This window comes from Trichomycterus rosablanca, chromosome 22 (assembly GCF_030014385.1).
Source record: "Trichomycterus rosablanca isolate fTriRos1 chromosome 22, fTriRos1.hap1, whole genome shotgun sequence".
Classification (NCBI taxonomy): Eukaryota; Metazoa; Chordata; class Actinopteri; order Siluriformes; family Trichomycteridae; genus Trichomycterus; species Trichomycterus rosablanca.
Genome location: NC_086009.1, coordinates 18430566 through 18458516, shown reverse-complemented (window position 1 = coordinate 18458516; position 27951 = coordinate 18430566). Strand labels below are relative to the sequence as shown.

Here is a 27951-nt window from a genome sequence, read left to right as displayed (position 1 = left end):
ACTTTAAATAAGTGAATGTAAACTTTAGATATGAATAAATACTAATTTGCAGCAGACATGTGAAGGTTTAAACAGTTCATTCTGATCCACAGAAGTCCATAAATGGTTCCTCACTGTATTCAGAGAAAGAATAATGGACTATAAGCAGCATCCATACATGGCTGTATAGAGGAACGTTCCTTCAGATCAAATAAGAACAGCGTAACTTTAAAGCAGACTGAGTAAAAGCCATATAAAAGTTTAGTAACTGCATCTTTCAAGCACTTCCTCTGTGAAACTGTGCAGAGACGAGGCCAGTTCTGCTTCAGCTTTCGTTATTTAAACAGTCTGGATGAGTCGGGTGTTTATTTTCTGCTGCAGGATTTTTTTCAGCAGCTCGTCTGTTGCCTAGTAAGTTTTAACTGAATCGAACTGTTCATTGTATTGTGCAGTAAATATAATGTCTGAATAAAAAGGACAAGCTTTGGCATGCCTCAGTTTATCTTTATTTTAAAGCCCTGTTTGTAGTCATAGAGCAAAACACTTCACACAGTTTCTATCTGAGAATTATACAGCTGTGTTTATGCATACAGTGACACACTTAACATTAATGTTAACTGTTACCAAGCTGTTAGCACTGGTAGATCTATTCTACAGTTACTTCAGCTGTAAATTCTACCATGGATTCAACCCCAGTAGTGACGGGAAAATGTACAAAAATATCAGCAAAAATAAAAAATAGAAGTGAAAAAATAATAACTGAAGTAGAAAGGTGAATCAGGGAAGTAGAAAACTAAAAGTAAAAAATAAAAATAAGAAGTTAAAATATTAAAAATATTTTAATATAGAAATATATATTTTAATGTAGAAACATAAAAATGAAACTAGAAATACTAAGTATTTAAGTAGAAATATACAAATAGAAGTAGAACATTAAAAAGAGGAGCTAGAATACTAAAAACTCATGTAGAAAAATAAAAATAATAGTAGAAAATTAAAAGGAGGAGCTACAATACTAAAATGAATGTAGCAAAATAAAAATAAGAAATTAAAAATCTAAATACCATTTGTAGAAAAACATAAATAGAATCAGAAAACTAAAAAATGTAAGTAGAAAAATAAAAGGAGGAGCTAGAGTACTAAAAATTGATGTAGAGAAATAAAAATAGAAGTAGATCATTAAAAAGAGGAGCTAGAATACTACAATGTATGTAGAAAAATAAAAATAGAGGTAGAAAATTAAAAAAGGAGCTAAAATAGATGTAGACAAATAAAAATAAGTAAAAAAAAAAAAAAAAAACATATGTAGAAAAACAAAAATAGAACCAGAAAACTAAAAATATAAGTAGACATATGAAAATAGAACTAGAAAAATTAAGTAAAAAATAAATAATAGAACTAGAAAAGTAAATAAAATGTAAGTGGAAGATTATTACATCTTTATGGAGATCTCTTGGGTGCAAAGTAGATCACCAGATCCCTTATCTCTCAAAAACTGGAAAGATTGACAATCCTGCAACATCCCACCCAAACCCAACATCCCACCCCATCTTAATCAGGACTTGGATGGGAGCATTCCAAGAAGGATTAAAGTTGTTTTGGTCAAACAGCGGTTCTGTTGCTTCCTAGCTAATTTAATAGTAAAATATTATTATTACAGGCTTCATTTTGATCATTTTGTCCATCGCTAATGAACTATAGCTATGCACATGGTTCACGTTGATGATTCGTGCCAGGCATGACCCAGTTCAAGGCCCCCGTCATCAGCATGGTTGGTTGTTCAGCGTAATATGAAGAGAGAGAGAAAGCGAGAGTAGTTTACAGCTTCAGAGTCGCAGAATTTTTAACTAATTGCTTTATTTGAATCAGTTGCTTCTTCACTTTGTTCAGTTCCCATCAGGGGTGCGATGGCAGCTTCAGCTCTGTGCAGACAAGTGTGATAAAGGAGGGAAAGAGAAGAGCGAAGGAGGGATGGCGTGGGGGAGGAGTGGAAGGAGAAGTCCTCTTTTGGATTAGCGTGAGCTCCTTGGCAATCTGCATGTGAATGACCGTGAAGAGCTTTAGCCGTTACCCCCCTCACACCCACAGTCAGAAAGAGAGGGAGCTTTATTAGCACCAGCACCCGGTGCATCATCAAGTGGGGTTAAAGTTTTGTCCTAAAGGCTGGGAGTTCGTGTTTGGCTCCTGTTTTTTTATTCTGAGATTTGGAAACGGTGGATTTTTAATGAGAGAAGGTAAGAGTCTTCTAGCATTAGTATATAACATTTGTGTCTATCCTCCAGGCTTTGCTCATGGCTGAGTGGCCTGATAACAAAGCAACGAATCACACGGGGGGAGGGAAGAACTTTTGTCAGCCTCTTTTACAGAATATGATTAAAATAAAAGTTTACTGGCTACTTTAGTAAAACAGATACAGTAAGCTGCTGTTCAGCATTGAGTATTCTCTCACAGTGTGTATGTGAGGGTTGTAAGATTGATGCCGCTCTCGCTGGGCCTTGTGTGTAGCTTACAACGTTTATCTACGATCAATTTCAGTTCATTCATGGGACTAAAACCCAGCAGCGAGCGAGATAACCAAATGGTGCTACGGTTTCCTGCTGGAAAATAAACACGCTTTCTGAGTCATTTTGACTGTGTAAGGCACGACTCTAAGCTTTGTGGGGGGAATTCTCATTACCTAATGGAGTTTATGTTGCATTTAGCTTGTAATTTAAGCAACAGGGTGCGACATGATTTAGTCTGAGAGGGAATCACACAATCAGCAGGATTCGTTTGGTTTAGTCTGCAGATGGGAAAATCAACTGAAACGAAATGTAGCATCACAGACAAACAGCGACATGCCATCTTCAGTTAGATTACGAATGCTTGCAGGGGTGGCACTGCCATTCTGGTGAGAACTATGACCACCCGATTACTCAGCCTAGTTATACTGAGTGAAGCAGCCATTTTTGTTGTCTTGATGGCCCATTCGGGTGGCGTGTAGGCATAAACATGAACTCATTTGTAAACAAAACAAAGCGTGCTGTGAACATGCCGTTTTAATTCATGACGCCAGTTTATAAACTGTATATTACTGTTCTGACTAAAGGTCAAGAAAATCACCCATTTACTGAGGAAACTCAGCATGGTCTCCGCCCTGAGATAAGTGTGACATCATGTTTACCTGGTCAGGCACACTGTCAACAATAAAAATAGCATTATTCTACTTGTAAATGATCATTTAACATATAGATCAAGTAGTTGGCCAGTTGTCTACATCTGTAATATGGACTTTGAATCTGTTTATGAGCTTTTGTGCTCAGAAGGACCAAACTAAAGACGAGATTCAGTTCAAGCATTCGTGTTTTTTCACTTTGTAACCCAAACATGCAAAGGTCCTAAATGGAATAAATTCAAATTCCCAGTTCTGATATAAGTTGAACGCAGGGTAAAACTGCTTATACTTGCAAGATGAAGAATCTGGCCCAGAATGCACAGCTTTGTTTTGGTTTATTTTCTATACAAAATCCTACACTATTCTTTATTAATTTATTAGGATTTTAACGTCAAGTTTTACACACTTTGGTTACATTCATGACAGGAACGGTAATTACTGGTTACACAAGATTTTTAATGTCAAACAGTCATGGACAATTTTGTATCTCCAGTTCACCTCACTTGCACATCTTTGGACTGTGGGAGGAAACCGGAGCTCCCGGAGGAAACCCTCACAGACACGTGGTGAACAAGCAAACTCCACACAAAAAGGACCTGGACCGCTCCACCTGGGAATCCAACCCAGGACCTTCTTGCTGTGAGGTGACAGTGCTAACCACCAAACCACTGTGCTGCCCAAATCCTATACTAAGTTTGGTTCATTTCCTGTACTAAATCCTGTGCTAAGTTTGGTCCATTTTGTGTAATTAATCCTATACTAAGTTTGGTTCATTTTTATACTAAATTCTGTAGTAAGTTATACTAAATCCTATACTACGTTTGGTCCATTTCTTTTACCAAGCAGTAAAACCCCTGTGTCATATTTAACCACCAGCTCCACAAGTCCTGTCTGGGTCCCTGCATGATCAGTACAGATTCATTATCTTATACTGCAGGGGGGTGAAACGTACAGTTAAATAAATCATGAAAGCTGCTGCCTAATGAGCATAAAATCACAGCTGCTTTTGAAAGGATCTAAATTGCTCCGGCAGTATTTATACCTGCACGGTGCACATCTTCCATTGTTCATACTCAGAAAACCATGACTAAATATTCCCTCGATGCTAGAAAACTGAATCACAATTATTCATGCATGAGTGTTTTTATTCAAAGCAGAATCTGTAGAACATAAAGTCATGTGTTTTGAATCTTAATCTGTGCCAAAAACCTGATTAAAAAAGAACAAAAACCTTCAAAACTTCATTAAAGATGAAAGCAAATTAGCATCCAGACTGTCTCAAAAAGCTCCAAGCAAAGTCTGTTGGGAAATGAAAAGCTCTTTTTAAGTAAAGGTGTATTTGCCACTTGAATAGAATAACGTTTTGCACCACATTCAGCAGCAATTACAGCAACCAAACACTTCTTATAATTTGATTATCAGTCTTTTCAATACAATTTTAATTCCACTTATTCCTGCATAACTATGGAAAATAAGTCACACTGCTAAGTTTTTACTAAATGACTAGTTATTTCAGGTCAGCAGCATCTTTAATGGGTTCAAGTCTCGAACAAGCAACCCCAGAACTTTAAATCTTTAATTATTATGATTTTTTAAGTTCAGATCAGCCATTCATTTGTTTTTGGATCATTGCCCTGCTGCGTAACTCAGTTATACTCTAGGAAAAGAAACCTTACGTTTCTCGAGAATTTGTGGTATAATGTTTGACTGTTAATTAATGTATATTAAAATTAACAATACGAGCAGCAGTTAATATTGTTGATGCACATCTCCAGGGTCCTGAGGATCTAAGCTGGACCCTGTCTGTTGATGGCTTCAGGCCAGCAATCTGGTTTTCTTTCCACCTGTAAAAATGACAAAAGATGATTTCATCTCTGCTTCAGCTCACAGACGGGTGACCTTACATTATCTAATAAAAATTTCAGATAGAGGGTGGAATTCATTGTTAGCTATCTTAGTCCTGACTTAGCAGCCCCACACCATCAATTGTTTTTACTGTAAAATTTGCTTTTCATAGCAAATTGACAACCTTGTTGTCCAAAAAGTTTGCCTTTATCTGAGTCTTGGTTGGCAGTGGTTTCCTCCGTGCTACACTCCCATTAGAACATTTTGCCAAGTACAATGCTAGGCAGCAGGCAAACCCAGCAAAGGCCCCGGGCCCTTGATCAAACAACGCTCCCAGGCAACGCATGCAAAGCTAAGAATGTCGTCGGTAAATGAACTTCATTTGTCTGTAAAAGGAGCCTCAGTGAGGTGATATAGAGCCTGTACATGTAACAGTCTCTGGACATAAATCATGTTATTGTTTTCTTTATTTAATCTAGTGGTAATAAAGTTACTTCACAATGCCTCTTCAAAATTATTGTCAACTTTAAGCCTGGTTAAAAGTTTCCTTCTGCTCAGGTAGGTGTTTAGGGGGATGGACAGGCAAGATAGTTAAAAAAGGACCGTCCTTTAAGCAAAAGCATCTGAGCTCACCACCAACACAGGTTTGAATTGGTTCATGCACTGTAACAACCTGACAATAGGCTTATTAGACATCTCATTTTAAAACCATGGATATTAATATGTAATTTCCCAACCTTGCAGCTATAACAGGCTCCACTCCTCTAGAAGGCTCTTGTCTGTGAGAGTTTGTTCATAGCTGCTTTGTGTACAGAGGTGAACACCCTCATACCATGACTGACAATCAAGACGGTCATTTTTAATTTTTACAATCAAGTCATTTTCCATTTTTAATTTTTACAATCAGTTTTTAAAAAGTGGACTCGTCAGGCCATGACACTCATTTCTACTTTGGCTCAGTACATCTCAGATAAGCTTGAGCTTGGAGAAGCTTTGCCAGCCACTTGCTATTGAAGAAAATGGGTCAGGTCAGGGCAGGCGACCTTTTTTCATTGCTCCAAAGTCCAGTTTGAATGCTGGAGTGCCCAGTGTAAGTGCTTTCAACAGTGGACAAGGGGTAGCATGGGCACTTGGATTGGTCTGCGACTACACAGCCATGTATGGTGACACCTTTACCTCATCACCAGCGTTATAAATTCAATTTGAACTAATGTAGATCTTTTGTTGGGGTGTATGGTATAGTCTTCATGTCGTCTAATACAACACTGTCAGCAGGTTGTGGTTTGTCCCTATTTGGACCACTGTTGGTTGTTACTTACACAGTTGCCCGTGAGCACCCCTTGCACCCCTTTTTGGAGATACTTTGGAGACCCAGTTATCTGCCAGTTATGATTATCAAAGTCACTTAGGACTTTATACCTTCACACATCTGCTGCAGTAACTACCATCCACCCAATATTTAATATCACTGACATTGTTAAGCTGCAATCCTACTAATTCAACCATAATTATCCTACCTTAAGCAAAATTTGTTTAAAATTTGTGAAATATTTGGATGGAACCAGTTTTCCCATGTGTGTCAGTGCCACGGTGCTTTATAAAGTCTGTATATTTGTGATGTCCTTAGAATTCAGTGTTAAGAGTGCCTGATTGAACACAGAGGGGGTCCTGCAGTTCTTCTTTCCCTGCAGTTCTTCATTTTTCTTTTTAATTGCTCAGACGCTGGTTTTCTCAGTCAGTCTGGTTCTGTCAGTCTGTTTGTCTTTCTCATGCTTCTGGACGACGACATGTCCACCCCCTGTATTGAGAAACCTGTCAGGTCAGGACGCTTTGTTTGCTTCCATTTCATTCTTCTTTCTCTTCTCTGTCTTGTCTCTCGTATCTACGCACAAACTCGTTTCATCTTTCTGACTCGATTTCACTTTATTTTCTCCACACTTTCAGTTTCCTTCCTCTATTTGTTATGCATCAACGGTTCACTTCCTTTAGCTGGTGTTTTTTTGTTCTGTGCTTGTATCATGACACGGTTGGCATTCCACTGTTTGAGCAGTTAATTGGAAAAATATAGAATTTTTTTGCTCACTTGCAGACATTTGAGCATTGAGGTTTTGTACATTTTGCCTGTAGCAGAGTTACTTGGAGTATTGAGATTTATTGCTTTAAGAGCATCATTCAGTAATTGTCTTGTGGTTTGTAGACCATTTTGACTTTTTATTTTACTTCTGCCTCTGTTGAATCATGTTGCTGTAATTTTGCATCCATGGGGACCAACCACATGAATTGAAAAAAAATAAACATTTTAGAATGGGATGACCAACAAGCCTACGTGCATATGTTCTCATACCTTTAGCAAGAAGTCTTTTAGGGGACGTATATCCTCACCACCCCAGACACTAACAAACACAGATGACTAATATTGAAATTATATTTTTTAGGTATTGACATATACATGAAACTAAGTGTTGATCAGATAAGTCTACACCTTTTAAGTGCACAAACACACTGTGTGAATGTGGGTTAATACCAGGAATAGTCTAAGGTCACGCTGCTTTCATGGCCCAGATTAAACCCGCCTTTATGACGTCTGACCACATTATAAACTATTCGTTGCCAAGCTTAATGCCTATTTTTACGTGACCTGTTTTGTACCAAATGGATGGGTACCATCTTAAATTTGATTACCTGTTGTGCTATTGGAAACTGACGATTAGATATGATTAGCTTAGTTCTGGATTGTAATATTTACCATATTGTACTACAGGACACTGCAATAGAAAAGTGGCTTAAGACATCTCAGTAAACTACAGTTAACTCTGGCAAGCCAAGGTGTTACTTTTGCTCAGTTGAAGTTTTGAGTAACATTCAGTAACTTGAAAAGATCATACTGTGCACCTCTATTTTATATTTAAACATTAAACGCTACACAATTCTAACACAGTCATAACGGAACCCAACTTGCCCTTTAGTGTGATAATTAGCTTCCTTAGATAAGAGGACGAGCTCGCCTAAGTGCACTTTATTCTATATAAAAGTGACCATGCAGATGTTTAATGCTAAACAAAATGCAAAACCAACTGCAGAAACATCCCTTTTTCTCTGTTGGTTTGCTGTGCAAAGTTCACTGCACTAAACTACAGCAGGTGCTTTACTCGCTGGCCCCAGAAGTTTGTGGAAAGTCGCGGGCGTACCTGCTACGTCTACAGCATCCTAATTTCTCCACCCACAGGATTCGATGTTTTTTTTCAAAGTGAGGCTATAAAAAGTACGAGCAGCATATTCGAGGGTGCATGATACTATTGAGCATGATGTATTTGTGTCTAGTGTTCTAAATACACTGTTTTACACAGAAGCATATACAGAGCAAAGCCGTTCTCAAATTCTTCACCCAAAGTGACTAAATTAGATCTGTGTTAATGTAGGTTTTTTAAAAATACTTCAAGTTTGAAGGTTATTTGTAATTTCTACAAATGTTAGCAGCAATTGTACATTGAAATGTGTGTTGGGAGGCTTGGGAACCCTACAAATATGCAATCATAAGAGAAAAGGAGAGAATACAGAGGATATATGATTGTATGTTGTACAGTGCAGATATGCATTGTTATCAATTGTAATTGGTAAGATTTAAACCAGCTGTTTCTAGTGCGATTGATGAATAATACTGCAGGAGAGGTTAAAGTCCAGACTGTACATTAATATAATGGTATATTATTGGTGTGTAGTTGATATAATGTGTCTAAAATAGACTACATGAAAAACATCATCATCTCGCACTTATTTCCTCCATCCTGACCTCTGACTTTCTCGCATCACAGACGCGGCACCGGAGCTGGACTTGGAGCTGGAGCAGCCTGTCCGGATGGAGGAGGAGTCCAGGGAGGTAGATCTTCAGGTGGAAGAGGAGCAGGAGATGGAGAAGGATGTGAGCCCCTGTCTCGTCGAGCCCAGCATGCAGGGTGTAATAAGAGGCGGTGACCTCTTCGGCTATGTAGGCATCGAGGCCGTGCTGGATCAGATGAGACGCAAAACTATGAAGGCCGGCTTTGAGTTTAACATCATGGTTGTTGGTAAGTGCTAAAGATCTGGTTTTATCTAAGAAGCTGAGTGTTGGCTAATGTGCCATCACACAATGTGAGTTACATTAAGTCTAGATACCCTGGAATACCACTGGAAAAATATGGTTGCGGTTAATTTGGGGTCTCAACACTATGTAGGTTTTTTGTAACAGAGTTTACTCACTTGTCCTTTTTGACTAAAATACACAGAGTTGTAAAAGTGAGGTGTTTTCATGTGGCTTCACAGCCAGGCTGAGCATTACCCTCATGAGCTAGCAGGAAGGTTGTGGTCTGAAGGGGAAAACACAGGGGCAGGTGTACAGGAAACGCTGCCACGCGTCTCTACAGCAAAAATCTGCAGCTCCGCTCTTTTTCCAATCCTAACATTAGACTGGATTAAACTTGAAGGCTTTTATCTAAGCAGCAAAGCTCCTGATGTTGATGAAGCTCTGGAAGATTGATGCTCTCTTTGTGTGGAGACACTTGTGATTACAGGTTACTCTCCATCAGCTAAATGAAACAAAGTAAACGTTTCCATGCTCATCTGAGCAGGTCTTTAGAATGCTATTTATTATAGATTCTGGAATGAATGCTTGTTTTTTTTAGGTATAAGTTTTGTTTTTGTTCATGCAATAACACATTTATGGGTCCAGGTCAGGACTTTTCCAGACATGTGCTTGGTTTTTTGTTTTGGGTCACTGTCCTGCTGCATAACCTAATAATACCTCGGCTTCAGATCATGAACAGATGTCCTTACATCCTCTTTAGGAATTTTTTGATAGCAAGTGAAATGTATTGTTCCCCTTAAAGTTGGCATAAGTGATCAGGTCCTGATGCAACACGACACTCAACAATCATTCTTATTATAATGGTAGAAATTGCAAGAAGAGACCCAGAAAGGGTTCAGGTTTGATTTAATTGATTTACTGAATAAATAAATCATTTAATAAATAATAATAATTATTATTTAATAATAATACTTGGTTTATTTAATACAAATTCCCAAAGTCAGATTTTGTTTATTATTATTATTTACTTCGTATTGTTGTGTTTAATATTATTATTATTGTTACTTTTATTAATTAAAATTATTTTTTTATCGTCATGCTTCATTCAATTACCAGAAATTTAGTTTGACGAGCATTCATTAACAGAGGCCATCAAAACGATGGCAGAATACTTTTTCCTGCCAGTTTTTTTGGTGTAACATGAACAGTAGTCGCAGTTATTCTAAGTCTATAAGTTATTCTAAACTATTTTTGAACATATTAATACACACACATGAATCAATACACATGTAGTTAGTGTTTTTTTTATTCATGCCGTGCAACATTCTGCACAATCTACTCCTCAGGAAGATGTTTGGATTGTTTTTGAGCATGCTGAGACCTGTGCTCTCCTGTACCCTGCTAATCCTTCTCCCAGCTGTAAACTAAGATGGCATATTGGACGCCTGCCCTGCTCAAACCGACCACCCCATTCAGTCTGACCCAATCAGAATTCAGGATCCTCCCGATCTTAAATCTGTGGGTGGCGAGCGTGGGCTGTACATAATTAAGTGGCGTGGGTATTGTTATGCTGACCCGGGCGCTTGTGAATGGGGATTTCTGATTGGCCCGGCATTACACATTCAAGGCCACTTGTTTTCAGTTGAAAGCTTTCTCTCCCACTTTTTATCCTTTTACTTTCTTTCATCTGAGCTGCCAGGTTTTGTTGGTGCTTTTCATCCTGCTGGCGCTCCTCTGCTGTGAAATAAAGAGACATTTTGGTAAATCCTTTAAAGGCCACAGGCTCCAGGAGAGCCCCAGTCTTTCATTTACAAAGCCCATTTCCGGAAATCTTGAGACGTTTTGTAAAATGCAATACAAACAACAATCTTTTATTAGTTAATTCTTTTAAACCTTTTCTTGACCACAGCATAAAGAAAACTTTCAGCCAAATTTCCAATGTATTGCATTTTGTAGATATACAGATATACAGTCACACTGTTTTAGCACATGCAGAATGAGGCTCGGCATTGTCTTGGAACTTTTTGGAAAATGATGTTTCCTTGATGCTTCACATGTCTCTCTAAAATTCTAATATACGCCCCCATGGGAGTGGTACCTTAAACAGCAAGTCACCTATGCTGTGGGCACTGATGCACCCCTGTACCATAACAGATGCTGGTTTTTGCACCTTTTACTGATAACAGTCTGGATGGTCCTTTTTGTTTTTTGTATGGAGATTTCAACAGTGTATTAGGAAATGTTAAAAAGGTGTTACGTGAATATTCTATAAACTTTCTGTTCCTAATCACCCCTCTAGTTTACCAGAACTAATTTAAAATTTTACCATGGCTGAAAATACCAAATCCTTACATTACATTTTAAGATTTAAAAACTACATAAGACATCTCCCTTTATAATGGGTTCATAATAGGAATAAATATGGGGTTGTACATTTAGGTCCTATTATTCTTTTGAAAGTCAACAAAGGCAGCTACATGTTTGGCTCAATCTGACAGTGGTCATCTTAATTTTGCGGTTCCCACACTGCTTTTCTTCACCGCTTCACTGCAGGCTTCCTCCAGCTGATTTGCTCTGCTCTACTGGACTGTAATAGCTACAGCCGGGCTGCTTGTTAGTATGGTGGTACACTCCATGCCTGCTGGTTTGGATACACATCAAAGCAATTGACTCTACCGTCTGTCCTCTTTTTCTCTCTCTCTCCACTCACTCTCTCACTCTTTCATCCCCTAGAAACGACGGTCAGGTGGTGAGTCAAATCAGATTTGGCTAGTTTCTGGCACCGCACTTACTGCACTTATCCTGGGATTTTTTTAACACAGGGCTTCTACTCACACCTGCTTTTAAATGTATCTCTGTTCATCCGAGCACAAATAGTTAGAGTCGGTTACAGATGTGAACAGGGTCAAATGTGTTGTAGAGATCTGATCAGCCAAAACACCTGGGAGGCAGCCAGGATGCATACAGCCCGGTTATGAATTTAGATTTACGATTTTAGCATTTAGCAGACGCTTATCCAAAACAATTGAAGGTTAAGGGCCTTGCTTAAGGGCCCAACAGTGGCAACCTGGCAGTGATAGGGCTTAAATCAGCGACCTTATGATTACTAGTCCAGTACCTTAACCACTAGGCTACAACTGCATTCCAAACGCTTATCAGCACTGCCCAGTTCCTAGTGTTAAAAGGGACAGTAATAGCCTAGTGGGTAGAACTTTGGGCCCCTGAGCAAGGCCCAAATAAATATAAATAAATAAATAAATAAAAAATAAATGTATTATTTCATGGTTTTAATTTACCAGTTAGGAGACGTTTAACTTATTTAGCACATGACTGATTGAATTAAGCAGGTTTTGTACTCTGATTCAATTGGCTTTAAACGGCTACAATCGAATTTAAGAGCTTCTCTTTTGAATATGCTAGTTAGCATAATGCTAATGAACTTATTCAGCGGCCCCCACATTAAAGCCATTGTTATCCTCATTAGCATGCCAGACTGCTAGAATGCAAAACTCCCTCTTGTTTGATGTTGTTAGAGGCCTGTTAGCATAATTCAGTTTGCATAATGCTAATGAAAGTGTCTCAGTGACTTATCGTGCATTTTTTGTGTCCTTATACTTGTTTTTAAATGTTTAGTTAATCCTTAGATGGTTTAAAATTGTGCCAAGCTTCTTTCATTTCAAAACTATTGAGGCTTCTGTGGCCACCGTGGTTCTGGCTTCACAACAGCTGGACTGAAGTTGAGTTAGTCTAGACATATCACAAAAATTATTAAAGCAAACAGGATGAAGCTAACCACATTCACCTTGCTACAGTGAAAGGTCTAAATATAATACACACACAAAACACATAACACAGACACACACACACACACAAAACACATAACACAGACACACACACACACACACACACTCACACACACACACACTATATGGACAAATGAATTAATGTGTTTTTGCCACAATACAATCGCTAACAGGTGTAATTAATCAGTTATATAAAGGAAAATATATGCTTAGAACTGCAGCAACAGTTTAGGGAAGGCCCTTTCCTGTTCCATCATGACTGTACCCTTGTGCACGAAACACAGAGTTTAAAGAAACTCTAGTGGTCTGCACAGAGCCCTGACCTCATCCTCACTGAACTGGAACATCAATTGAGGTTTTCTTGACCAACATCAGTGCCCAGCCATACAAAGGCTTCTTTGACTGAATGGGCACAAATTCCCACAGACATACTTCAAAAAAGCCTTATCACGCCCTGTCACTTTACTTTGATAATATTTGTACATGGTCAGGTGTCCACATACTTTTGGCCTTATAGTGTGTGTATACTGAATGTAAACACTCATACACATATAACACATCACACACACACACACACTCATACTGACACACCCACACATAAACAAAAACACATAAACATTGACCTTCATACACACACACACACACACACAAACACACAAACATTTGTACTGACACTCACACCCACACATAAACAACACATATAAACATTGACCTTCATATACACACACACACACACACACATTTGTACTGACACCCACACCCACACCCACACATGAACAACACATATACACAGTGACTCATACTCACACACACACACACAAACATTTGTATTGACACCCACACCCACACGTAAACAAAAACACATATAAACATTGACCTTCATACACACACACACACACATATAAACAACACATATAAACATTGACCTTCATACACACACACACACACACATATAAACAACACATATAAACATTGACCTTCATACACACACACACACACATATAAACAACACATATAAACATTGACCTTCATACACACACACACACACATATAAACAACACATATAAACATTGACCTTCATACACACACACACACACACATATAAACAACACATATAAACATTGACCTTCATACACACACACATCCACACAAACACAAAAACACACATAAACATTGACTCATATATACACACACACACACAAACATTTGTACTGACACACACACCCACACATAAACAACACATATAAACATTGACTCATACACACACACTCACTCACACACACACACACACACACACACACACAGAATGAGCTCAGCGTGTGGAAGGGTGGACAGGAACAGGGAGGAAAAGCTCATGTTGTGTACAGGAATCTTTTTGCATTCTCATGTTCCTGCTCCAGTCTCATCCAGGACCTGCACACCAGCACACAGCAGTCTTAATTCCAGCAGACAGAGGGTCTCAGTAGATCACTCTGAAAATTCGAGGGCACGACCTTTGTGTAGCCTCAGGTCTTAAACCACTAAGCCTCGTCGGTTTCCCACAATCCCACAGCCTTCTTAACTCAGACAGGCCCAGCTCTGTGACATGTGGAACTTATTAGGTTACCACAGTGACCTCCTGATATGTAAGTATTGTACGTGTGATTTGATGACATCTCACACTGTTATCATGTCCTAACATGTTCAGCTGATACACACTGGATGTGGACTGGAATGAATTTGCATTTTATTAAACACCTGATGTGATTTTGAGGTGTATTTACTTGACTACATTCTGTATTTGCATAGCTGGGCACGTAACGGACACAGTTGTCTGTTGGAGGGGAAGCCAGATGGAGATTCACCTCCTTGCTGCCAAACAGTGGGTCTCTCTGAAAACCTAGTGAACTGCCTTGCTGCCTACTGCCTACCTGATCAGCTGCCTCAGTAGAGAGGATTCTAATAAGACATCGAACTCATAAGGCAGATTATTTAGAACCTCTTCTTAGACAGCGATTACGCAGATTACGTCACTTACCAAGCTAACACAGTTAGCCTCAGGCCATTCAAACGGGGTCCCCAATGGGCTGAGGCGGCACAACCCACTAGCATGCCAGCTAACATCTCTCTCTGTGTACCGAAAACGGTTAAACTGTCCCTGACGAGCTCGAATTCGCAAATAAATGACACTTGTGCACCTTTATAGAAATAAAAAATTAATGAGAATTTATTTACATTTGAAAAGAACTCAGTTCTTTGCTCCATATTTGTATTGTTTTTGTGAGAAAAGTTGTGCCGCACTGAATGCTGGGATTGCCTTTACAGCTAAGGAAGCATCGGATGCTCCCTCGTTATTCAGTCAGATTATCGCTTAGAATTAAGGCACCTCAATAGGCAGCATTTTAAGCCATCTAAGAATTTAGACATGCCTTCTTTTTTTGGGAGAGCGTAGAATGACATAAAATGCGCCTATGTAGAGAGATCTCAGGTTTTCAGGCAGACCCAGTAACTCACACTGGCTTGTCAGTGTTCTGGCACTAGCAGCTAGTGATGTAACGATTTACCACAATACAGTTAATAACCGATTCAACAATTCCAAGATTTAAATAGATTTGACAGGTAAAATGAATCGATATTCACCTTAAACAGCAGAGAGCACTGGTGCTATTCACCTCAACTGGTTGAACGTCACTGGTGATATACGCCAGGTTGCCAAATTCGGGGATTTTCAGTTAAATTGGGCTTAATTCAAAATTGTTTTGCATAGTTTGTACCTACCTCAGAAATATAAAGCATTCATTATTTAGATAAATAAAAGATAAGCACAAATACAGCATTTCTCTTATTTTGCTTTTTAAGAGAAATAATAAAAGGAAACGTCATAATTTGTCTTCAATTTCAGTTTGAAAAAAATCGGGAAAAAATCGTATCGTGAACCCAGTATCTTGAATCGCATCGCATTGTGGGTAGAGTGTATCGTTACATCCCTGCTAGCAACAGAAGAAAACAGGGTGCTCAGTACTCGATGGGACTCTCACCTAAACTCATCTTACATTGTTTTGAATAGTAGCATTATGCAGTATTGTTGCTCTTGACCAGTGAAACAAGCTTCACACAGGTTTGCTTTGCACTGGGCTGCTCTTATACAAATCAAAAATCCAACACTTTTTTAATATTCCAGTATATATATTGTTCGTCCAGTTATAAGCGATAATAGCATTTGTCAGCTGTTTTACCTGTCACTGTGGTAATGAGAAGGCGGTGCAGTTCGACTGAACCTTATTAGAGCGCATGAGAGAGTCCTGATAAGAATCTCTCCACAGTAATAGCTTCCCTCGGTCCGTGAGCGCCGCTGCGAGTGAGTCATTAAGAGCCGGAGCTCCCGGTGGCTTTGTGCCATCGGCGGGTTTGGCCAGTCGCCAGATAAGACTCTCTTAGGCTTCACTCAGACTTGACCTGTTACATCTCTGACTATTTGTAGTAGGGAGGATTTATGTAGGCCGCAGATTACTTCGTCGCTCTGCATGATCGTGCCTTTATTACAGTGCCGTGACCTCCGTTTTATCTGCCTGAGGGAAAGAGCGGGTTATGCGGCGATTACCATCATAAACGCTCACACTTTTCCTGTTCTTATAGCATGAGAAGTCAAAGGTCATCTGGCAAATTAAAGGGTTCAGGGTTCAAACATTACATTTATTTGCTTAAAGGTAGACACAGGGGCTGTGGTGATGTACTGATATGATAGTATAGGTCGGCTGTGATGAAACGATCTGATATATTATAGGATGTTGCTGTACTTAGCAGTTCAAACTGTGCTGTAAAGTAATTGCGCTCATTCCAGTTGCCTTTATTATTGCATGATTGTATGAATGAAAACCTCATATTAGACAAATATGAGCTTGAGTTAAAACACGGCTTTTATTAATTTAAGACTTTTAATACTTTGATAGCAGTTTGTAACATAATTGTAAAAGCTTTCTGCTGATATTTATTATGTAAAATCTAAACTACATTTTTAAACACAACTATAACATTTTATTAAATATAAATCAGGGCAATGACAGGGCCTTCCTAAAACTCAAATTCCCTTTGTTCTTAGCCATTCATCATTAGAAGACTGGAAGCTGGTTTTGTTTTTTGGTCACTTGTCCTGCTTCATTACCATTTTATACCTCAACCTACACTTATGATCTTTTGACCTTACATTATTTAAAATTTTTTCACAGTTTTAACAAATTGCAGTTCTAATGGATAACATTTATAGAACATTTCTATATAAATTACGTGAATGAACTCTACATTGTTTATTCTCAGATTATAAAGTAAATATTAAAATCATTGTAGTAGTGAAGAATCAACAGTTTACATGTAAGGAAAAAAACAAAGTGTTTTTTATTCCTAAAGCTGTTTTGTTTTGTCTTTGGACAGGTCAGAGTGGCCTGGGAAAATCAACACTGGTGAACACGCTGTTTAAATCCAAGGTCAGCCGCAAGTCCTGCACTCCCAATTACGAGGAGAAGATTTCCAAGACAGTCCACCTGCAATCCATCAGCCACAGTAAGTCCTCCATTTAACTCCCCACACAACTGTTAACTGGAATTAAACCTGGATGTGGATGTCTTGCTGAAAGGTTTTTTATTGGGTTTAGGTTAGGTTAGGATGTCTTCATGGAGTTTGCTTTGTACTCAATGCATGTCATTGTGGAACAGGATGTTTACCAAACTGTTGCTACCAAATCAGAAGCTTATTACTTATTTAATGCTATTAAATACTATAAGCTTTATTTTATTATATTATATTTTTCTTATACTTTTTATTACCCTACCCCCATTTTATCCTCACTTTTCTCTCCTTTTTTCTTATGTTTGCATATTTGTAGGGTTCCCAAGCCTCCCAACACACATTTCAATGTACAACTGCTGCTAACATTTGTACAAATAACAAATAAACTTGAAACTATTGATATTATACACGTTATTACTGAGTGTGGCTATTATCACTATTTCTTAATATTAGAAGTGGTGTCCACATACTTTTGACCATATTGCGTGTATAAAAGTGCTGATTGTTGGATCTTTTTATTGCTGAGTAATGTTCTAAATCATTGGTAATAATAATGTATTTGATGTAAATCTTTATATTCTGTGCTTAGTAAGCGTTCACAACATAATCTGTTCAACACGAGTATTATTATTTATATTATTTATATAAAATATTTTACAGAATGCTAAAATCATAGTGTTTCACTATCAGTATTAATATAAAACACATTACTGTCACTGTAACCATAACATCAGGGTTCATTCTTTGTGGTGTTTGACTTGGAGCTAAGCCAGACACCCAGGACACTGTCGGAGTAAAAAAGACTAATTAAGATGCCAGCAATGGGGACGGATTAAGGAAGATCAATCATGTCGTTTTCAACCAGAGAGAGAACTCCGGCCTCGGTTGTCATTAAGAAAACTCTGTCCGAATGGCTGAGAGAAAACGAGAGGCGATTATTCTTCCTGCAGGTCAGAGTCACTCTCCTTCAGTCAAATAGGTGACTCTCCATCCATTTTCCGATTTATCCAAACCAGACAAGTTGGATGAGGCAGATTGACTGGTAGAGCAGTTAGCCATGAAATACCTCACATTCTTGCTGCTGTAATGATGCTAAGTGCACAGAATAATCAGATAATGGTGATAAATCAGAGTTTGGCCATAATCCAAGTATTAAGGGTGTTGTCACTAAGCCTGTAGCTTCAGATTAAAAGCTAAGGCACCTTGTAGGTTAAGACCTAATACTGTACCTCCCTCATGTGTACACAGTGTGGGTGGTGTATATAAAGCTTAATCTAAATGTATGAGACTTACATTGAGGTTTTGGTGCTAACCATTCAATGGACACTGATCCCAGTCTTTAAATCAATCCCAGCAGCCTCTTCATCACACTGTTTTCAACTGCCTTGGTAGATTTTGGGGGCATCTCTCTCAATAGCACATTAAACAAGTTTATTCAGCTTTGAGGCCACAGTTTGCAAACACCAGCACATTGGTTACCAGGAGCAAGGGTTCCTTGAAAAAAAATCTTTAGGACATAGTGCCCTCTGGTGACTAGACTTTATACTCTCAGTCTTCTCTATGCTGAAAATAATAAAATCTAGCTATTTAGTACTGAAATGATTCACTAGACTTTAATCCGAACTCTATGGATCTGCAAAGGACCCTACTAGTATGAGAAGCTTACTAGAAACATAAGATTATGTGACTACATGTCACAAGGTTTAATACTTTCCTGAAGTAGACTAGGTGGTCAATAGGTGGTGGATAGGAGCAGATGCATTTCGGCTCTTGGACTACAATGTTTTAAACTAAACATAACCTAACAAGCATGTTTTGTAGTTTCAGTATCATCTGATGTTTGGTTTCTGTGCTTGTAAATGCAAAATTATGCAAAAAATGGAAACTTCTCAGAACTTTGTGAAAAGTTTGGTTGGAAGTTTATTTACATTCACGACACTTAGCAGACACTTTTATCCAAAACAGCTGACAATTATTGGTTATGTGCCTTGCTCAAGGGCCCAACAGTGGTAACCTGGTAGATGTTGAGCTACCACTGCCACGTTGTTCATGTTTCTGTCCTTAGTCAAAAGAAGACTGTGTGAAATAAAGAAGAAATGTTCCCTTGAGGAATTCTAGCACAGATTTACATACCTGTCATACATACCCGTGTTGTAGGTGGTTTGCACAGAACGGCACGTATTCTCAGAGACCCCGCATTCACTGACGAAAAGGCCCTAAATCTATATTTTGGTTGTGGAGGCGCCGCCATGCTCGATTGAAAAGAGGCGTAAAAGGCAGATAGCATAGCCTCCACAGCCTGCTCTCTAAATGAGAGTATTGTGTGTGAACACTCACTTGTGGCCATGTTATCTCAGCAGTCAGGTGCTGTTTATCTTTCAAAAACACTGATGCTTTGTTTATGAGAGAATTAATACCATAATACTAGCTTTAACATGGTTCTGTGTATGAATTTCCAGTGCTCTTACATTAGTGTGGTCTTGAAGACTGCTGTGCAAGAAAGAAGCCAATGAAACTGAGTTTATTATCCATGTGATGGTGCCAATTTTGGAGCAGGGGCTTCATTCTTAAGTGGCAACCTTAAAGCCTTTGTACAGTGACCTATTTTTCATCAACTTCTAATTCTTTGGAGTTTTATGGTGGTTTTGGGGATTACAAATGAGAATTATGATGAATTGTCCTACTGGCATTTGGTGACAATTTGGCCTTTTCTATCTGACCTTTGCAAAGAAAAAGCTTATTAAAAAGCTTACTGTCAGGGTTTGTGTATGGACATTGTATGGGTCAGTGGAACATTTACTGTATTTAGCAGCCACTCTTAACATTTCTTTACTCGTGTACAAGTAGACAACTGTTTTACGAACACCAATCTACTGGAAACCCATTGAATTCAATATATATTAGTAAAACAGTAGGGTTTTTGTTTAGTTGGTTGTAGTCCTGCTAGGTTAGTTTCAATTTTAGTACTTAGTTAAGACAGGGGAAGTTCATTTCACTATCTTGGGACTTGATGTTAGTTCTTGGGGTTTGATGGGTGGCTTGAGATAAGCCAGACTTGTGACATGAAGAGTACATGCTACAGAACAGGGTCTGAGTGCTCTAGGTTGGTCAAGGCTGGCCCTTTGTGGCTGTGTAGGCACATATCATGGAACTGACAGGATAAGTAGAGTATCATCACCATATGAAATGACTTGTTAAGTTTACGACTCATTAGGATATATAGGACATGACTTATTACTAAGGAAAGGACAGAACCGAGGGTTGAAGGAGAATGAAACCTTGTTTTTCTTGATAGATGGATGGCTGTCACACACAGTCGAGCTTTGACTGACGTTTTAATTTATCATCATTGTGGGTTCTCCACAGTCTCATTCAGACAGAAATGGGAAAACCACAGGTGACAACCTGAGGACATAATCATTCTTGCGCTTTAGTGAATTCCAGTGCAGGGAATTTTGTAGCTCTCATTTAAATACCCAGCATCCTTTTATCCCTGACCTACCACCCTACCAAATAGGCTGTAATTTTCTACAGTTCTGATTTATTTGTATTGGGTTTTTTTTTAGTAATTGAGGAGAAAGGGGTGAAGATGAGGCTCACCGTTATTGACACACCCGGATTCGGAGACCAGATCAACAATGAGAACTGGTAAGAGATCTTAGTTACCATGAAGTTTACCTCAGAAGGTAAATCTGGTTTTTACTGATGCTCAAACATTTAGTAGGAAATCTAAAATCTGTTCTTTTTTTCTCAGCTGGGAGCCCATTGTCAAGTATATCAATGAGCAGTATGAAAAATATCTGAAGGAGGAACTGCACGTCAACAGGAAGAGAAGGATCCCAGACACCCGCGTCCACTGCTGCGTCTACTTCCTACCGGCCACGGGACACTGGTGCGTGTCACGTCCTGCACTCTTTTTACAGCCCAGTAGCTTTGGTCAGGAGGCCATCCCATTTTAATCTTTACAGATTAGAATAAAAATGTAAAGGTCGGTCAGTGCAGCCTTGATTGCCGTTTTGACCTTTTAGGAAACGTGAGACATTAATTAACTGCTGGAATGGAAAGGATTCCACTAAAACAACACAGGATTAGAGATCCTAACTTTGTAAACTAGCAGACAAACATTTACAGCTTTATTGAGCCGCCAGTCTTTAGGTGTTCATATAAATTTAGACACGACTGGTAGATGTTTTCATACAAATCAACTTTTTAAGGCCGGGTTAGCACTGTGTGATATCAGTATATTACTCAATAACATCGCAAAATCTGCTGATTTAAGTTCAGGCTTTTTCTGACTGCACCCCTGTTAGCATATCGCAGCATAAATGAGGTGAATATGAATTAAATATGGAGATTAGATCATTTCCTAGCACTATGGCTAATTTTTCAGATGGCTGGTCATGAATAGGCGAGTATGTGTTGCAGTGCTAATTGGTGGCTTTAATAAAAATCTTTTCTAGGTTGCGCCCGATTGATGTGGAGTTTATGAAGAGGCTGGGAAAGATCGTCAGCATCGTTCCGGTGATTGCTAAAGCTGACACACTCACCATGGAGGAGAGGCTAGAATTTAAGCAGAGGGTGAGAAAAGATTACTTCTAATAAAGTTGACTTCAGAATAATTCTTTCATTTCCTTTCATTTTTAATAAACTGCTGACTTCTGGTAAATGTTTATACATTTTGGGAAAGATCGGACTGATTTAGAACAACCTGCACATCCTCAAACGAGCCAGAAATGGCCTTATTTACATACGTCAACAGTGAACGTTTCTGACAGCCTCTGTGTTTTCCTGTCAATCTGATCATGTCACTGATTATGTGCAATCAGAACATGGACTGTAGGGGTTCAGCCCTGTAAAACAGAACAGGAACCAGAGCTAGTAAACTGTAGATATTGTATTGAAAGGAAATGTGTATGTGTGTGTGCTGCTGGGGTAATACAGCAGGATAATGCGCTAACCCACCACTGCAGAGACCACTGCAGAGTCTAAGTGGTGCCACCAGTCTAGTCGGGCAGGTAACAGACACAATTGCCCATGTCTGAGAAAAAAAAGGCCAAATGGGTAACCATGTGTGGGAATGTGTGGGACACTCTCTGTACAATCTGGTCCCACTGTGCCTCCCCAAGTGGGCGTTCACATACAAGTTTATTTAATTACTATTATTTTTTTCTGCGACCCATTTTTACCTGTTCGCGACCCACCCAAGGGTCATAACCCAGGGTTTAAAAAACCCTGCCTTAGGTCAAGGGCACACAAGTGCTCCTGGACCACCCATTACACTCAACGTTATCTCCAGTCCTCCTGATTTTGTCTCTGCACTGAAATCAGATAAGAAAGAGAAGAGAGAGTGCAGGAGATGCTGCACAGGTCCTTTCACTATAATCCAATTTATGAACTGTCGGCTTCATGTGCATCCTAGATAAAGACGCTCACGAGCAGAAAATGATAGACGAATTGTAAATCTGTAAATCTGACCGAGAGCCTGTTTCACTCTACAGATAAGTCAGGACCTTCAGGCCCACGGGATCCGAGTGTACCCACAGAAGGAATACGATGAGGATGCCGAGGACCGGATACTTAACGACAAGATCAGGGTACGAATACACTCCATACACTAAGAATTCATTGTGTTTTTCTCAAATTTATTGAAATACAATTACAGACCAGGTTAAAGCAGTTACTAAGGGTAAAGTGTATATAAAGTGCATAACACTGTAAATGGTTGATGTTTTTGCAGGAAAACATCCCGTTTGCAGTAGTGGGCACAGACAAGGAGCACCAAGTGAACGGCAACAAGGTTTTGGGACGAAAAACCAAATGGGGAATCATCGAAGGTGAGTTTAAAAAAAGTGCATCTACACGTCAGAGAATGTGTCATGAACAGGCTGTAAAATTTTGCCTTATTGAAGACTGCCATCTAGTGGAAGTCGAGTCTAGATTCTAAGTAAATAATATTTCTTTTTCTCCTTTTTAGTTGAAAATGTTGCACATTGTGAATTTGCCAACTTGAGAGATCTGCTTATTAGGTAAGTAAGTTTTTGGTCCGCTACACTAATTAAATCGTGTCTTTATATATAAAAATCTTGTATGAGAGTCTTTTTAACATTGTTACACAGTTCAATGTAAATATCTCTGTGTTGGTGGAAAACATAGGAAAATTGCATTCAATTGTCAGTACTCCTCTGGTTGGGACTCTAGCCCACCAAATTTAGAACAGAATTTAAATCTGTTATGTTTCCCGTATTTGTATTATTATAGGGGATTTAACCCCATACACGTAGTTTCAAAAAAGCTAAGGAAAATAAGAAGGTTTAAAAATATGAGGGTATGTAGGGGTTACAAAGCCATGGTTAAGGCTTGAGAACCAAACCCCAACGAGAGCCAACATGGGCAAATTTACATGAATTTACAACTGGGTTATGCAGCAAGACAGTAATCCACAAGGCGAAAAACTTATTTTAATAAATGTATGTTTTATTCCTTACTGAATTATAATTTCTATAATTCTACTAGGCGTGACCTAGGTATTTAGAAAGGGGGTGACTGCCAAATGCGTAAATGTAAACAAATGAACTTTTTGCCCACAGGTCTCACCTGCAGGATCTGAAGGACGTCACCCACTACATCCACTATGAGACGTACCGGGTGCAGAGGCTCAATGATAGCAACATGAGTGGACTCGTGCTCTCCGAGCTGACTCTGGAGAACGGTACAGCGGAGAAGAACGATCCAGAGAGCCAGCTTTAAACCCGCACGTTCCCTTCACCAGTCCTGCATGAGAGCTGCTGAAACTGGGTGATCATGTGACCCGAGGTCCTTCTCAGCCAGGAGAGAACATTTCAAAATGTTGCGAATGTGGAGAATCATAAAGACATTTCTGCATTTAAACGTCATATATGAGTCTATTTTTTAAAAGGAGTTTATATAATGGGTGGGATTTTGGGGAGAATAAAAAAGCCTAAGACAGAGAATAGTGATGATGAAGATGGTGGTGTGGAAAGAAGTACAAAGATAAAATGAGTGTAATTCACTGTGTTCGCTTTACCAGCAAGTGTTGGCACGGGAAGCAAGTGATTCATATCAGTGCTGTTCAGTCTTTACTGCCTGCAACCAGCAAATCTTGTACTTTTCTCCTCCTGTAGGCCTTTTCAAATGAAATTAGGAACTATTTTTTGTTGCCGTGTTTGTTTTGGAATTGTGTCATTTTGAACAGAGCTATTTTTGAATTTAGAGAAAAGCCTCAGTCACACCAAGTTGTTGTATGTGAAATGACGTGTGTTTCTATTGATGATAATAGTATCAACATAAAGCCAAGAAGTTGTGCTTATTGATAGAAAGTGCCTATTTAAAATTTTAATGCAATAATTTTTTTCCAGGTTTCTCAGCCAGTTCACCAACTTCCAGTGCAAGACAAAGTTTCACAATAGAATCCATTTCTTTTTGAGTACTTTGCAAGTTGATCCAAAGCAGGAACAACTGTATATATAAACGTTACATGGTTTTCAGTCAATTGGGTTGCTTAATAAAATGGATTGGAAAACTTTTGGTCCCCCAGGTTCATTCTGTGATGTTAAATTGCTAATTAAAACCAGCAAGACCAAAACATATTCCCAAATTACAATTTAGATATAGATAAAATACAGATAAATTACAGCTAAATTGCTAACTAAACTACAACGAAAGCCCATGTTTGGCAAAAATGTCTCACTTCACATGTCCAAGTGCACTTTTTGTTTTATTTACTGTGTCCTATTAATTTACACTGCATACTTAACACTGCTGCCAGAAAAACTGTGAAAATTTTGCAAATTGGATTATGCAAATGTGCCCAGTCGTGGCATGCGTTTAGCCAATCGGGCACCGCCTTTACAAAAGATAAGCCATTCAATTAGAAATGACCACCCACAAGAGTCTGGTGCGACCGAGGCTTTAGAAGTGCTGTATAGTAATATGACCAAAAGTTTTATATTCAAGGTGTCAAATGTTCATTTAGGTCTGATACAAAAAGGGATACAAACATTTATTTTACAAAAAAAAGAAAGAAAATATTCTTATTTTTGATGCCTGTTCTTTAAGTAACCAAGTTTTATAAAGGCTCTGACATACATACCCAAATACATAGTAGCCAAAGCATGACATTACAAAAAACTGATCTTTGATTCATCTTTGAAATCATACACATTTTTATATTTGTGGAAATTATTAATTTTTATAAGACTTACTGGATTTCTGACAACCTTCACATAAAAAAAACTACTGTACATACCCATGTTGTATTTCTGCCTTTTTTACAGGACAATGTGTACTAACAGATCAATCATGTCATTGTTACACATTAATATTCATGTAAACATTATTGATTTATAATTAAATGATTGTCACTGGTGATGTCGAGCTCTCGCTTGATTGTGCATCATAAATACATCATCACTGAAACAATTTCCATCCATATTCATAACATTTTACAATAGGCAAATAGGCAAACCTTAATTCTTAAAAGATTGTGCATCATAAATACATCATCACTGAAACAATTTCCATCCATATTCATAACATTTTACAATAGGCAAATAGGCAAACCTTAATTCTTAAAATGTTGAGTAGAGGGTATGTAGAGGGTATGTAGACTGCTACTAAAAACAGAAAACAGTGATTTGTAAATTCTTTTCAATTTGTATTTAAATAAAAGTTAGTACAAATACATGGCATTCGATGTTTTGCCACATTAACTTTTTATTTTTCTGAATTTGATCCGTCCATGTTCTAAAATAATGTTTACCTCATCTTTTCTTTAAGTGACTTCCTGCCACACTTTATAGAATGTGGCTTTTCAATATATATAGTTATCCATGTCATGGGCACTAATACACCCAAAGATATACTATATCATAAGATACACCGAAAACACTGACATCTGTCTGTTTCTTTCCTTCTTTGCATTGTTCAGCATTGTTTGGCACATGGAAAAGAAAAAAGAACTAATAACTGTTGTCTTTAATCATTTTTTAGATTTTATTAAGACATTCAAATACATATTGAAACCATATGCGGTATGTACATGTTTTTCTGTATACTGTACTTATATGTGGCACAGCCATGTTTCTGTCAGTGTCCACCCACAAGTGAAACAGCAGAAACTTCATACATGCCTACAGAGACAAACTATTGTTAACATTAGCGACCAGTAACCTGCTAATCATGTAATGTTTATTATGTGTATTATGTAAACACACAACTGCAGCCATGTTCGAAATTGCTTTTACACATACTAAAACATAGACAAATTTGGGTTTTCTTTTTTTAAAGTGATGGTACTGTAACTTCAGTCACACCTTTTGTCTTTAGGTAGGTGTAAAGTCTAGGAGTTTATGGTGCATTTTGTTATAAAGGAGCAGGACTTGTGGATGCGTTTTATGACAATCCACCTTCATTTTAGCATGACCTTTGCCCTGGTCTTTAACACATGGTCAGAAAATAAAATGCGGGTCGTCAATGCACTAGAAAAAGCATAAGGGTGTGGTTGTGGTGTGTTCACAGAGGTTTGAAGCCCTTATAATGTAATTGCTGGTCTTTTTACTGTGATTGTAAATGTGTTTAAAGTTTAAGCTTAGCTACCAGTTAAGGGATTGTTAGTCTTTTCCTATTTAAAAAGCTTGGTTTTAAACTGTTAAGACTGATAATAAGTGCCAGTGTGCATTGCAAAGATGGCAACTAGTTGAAAAGACTTGGTCTATAAGGGCTTTGGCACTTGGCAGAGTGTAACCTTAAAGTGTTGTTCAGGTTTTCATTAATGCTACAGAGCCACTGTGCCTCATCTAATTATGTTATTTTATATGATATTGTTTAAAATCATCTGAATAATCTGAGTAAAAGAAAAATCATCATACAATATATACTTTTGATATCTTAAAAGTTTAATCTCGTAACGGCACAAACAGTGTTCCAAATATAATGAAACCTTTCACCGTAGTGCACTAGACACCATAGATATACACTAGACAAAGTGTGCACTTGTAGTAAGTCTGTTACCATTTGGGACATATCATCTAGTCTTTCAAAAGCCTGAAGCAAGGGTTTGGCTGAATGTTTGACTAACATTTTTGGCTATTACAGTTTTCAACGAACCTTTCTAGCATCATACTGATGTTAAACTGTGTTTAATATGTTAAATAGCTTGTTAATTTCCACTTTAAAGAATGTAGGCTGTGCACTTTTTAGTGCAGGTTTTAAAAAGCGTGGTATCATAGCAACACTACTATCCCGTATGTACGATTTATCGGAGAAAAGCAACTGACGCGACGTTCTCTACATTTTATTTTCCTAAATAATGTATTTAGACGAATGTAGAGTTCAGGTTAATACTTCTAAACTGCACTTCTGTCACTCACTTTATTATTAATGTAGGCAGCAGAAAGCCAGACATGATTTTTCACAGACTAGTTTCACACCTGATACTGAACCCGCAAAGTAAACAGCCCATGTTAGCACATTAGCACATCTTCAGTACTGTACTGTAACTAGCTAAGTCTTTGACCCACGGTTAATTCACTTCATCGCTACGAGACATT

At 38.3% G+C, this 27951-nt stretch overlaps 1 protein-coding gene across 3 annotated transcripts in view; it reads left to right on the top strand.

Moving 5' to 3' along the window:
• Positions 1-26050, top strand: part of septin12 (septin 12) — a 32831-nt gene extending 6781 nt beyond the window's left edge. For 2 of the 3 annotated variants that reach the window (XM_063018546.1, XM_063018548.1), the window contains 9 exons: positions 8791-9042; positions 17249-17377; positions 20950-21031; positions 21138-21275; positions 21844-21961; positions 22882-22977; positions 23121-23217; positions 23358-23409; positions 23971-26050. In XM_063018546.1, the coding sequence (XP_062874616.1) occupies positions 8791-9042; positions 17249-17377; positions 20950-21031; positions 21138-21275; positions 21844-21961; positions 22882-22977; positions 23121-23217; positions 23358-23409; positions 23971-24130 (1124 nt within the window). In that variant the 3' untranslated portion in view covers positions 24131-26050. Of the gene's footprint in view, positions 1-2084; positions 2214-8790; positions 9043-17248; positions 17378-20949; positions 21032-21137; positions 21276-21843; positions 21962-22881; positions 22978-23120; positions 23218-23357; positions 23410-23970 lie in introns of those variants that run through there. The other variant, XM_063018547.1, reaches the window with a different exon arrangement.
• Positions 26051-27951: the final 1901 nt, after the last annotated feature.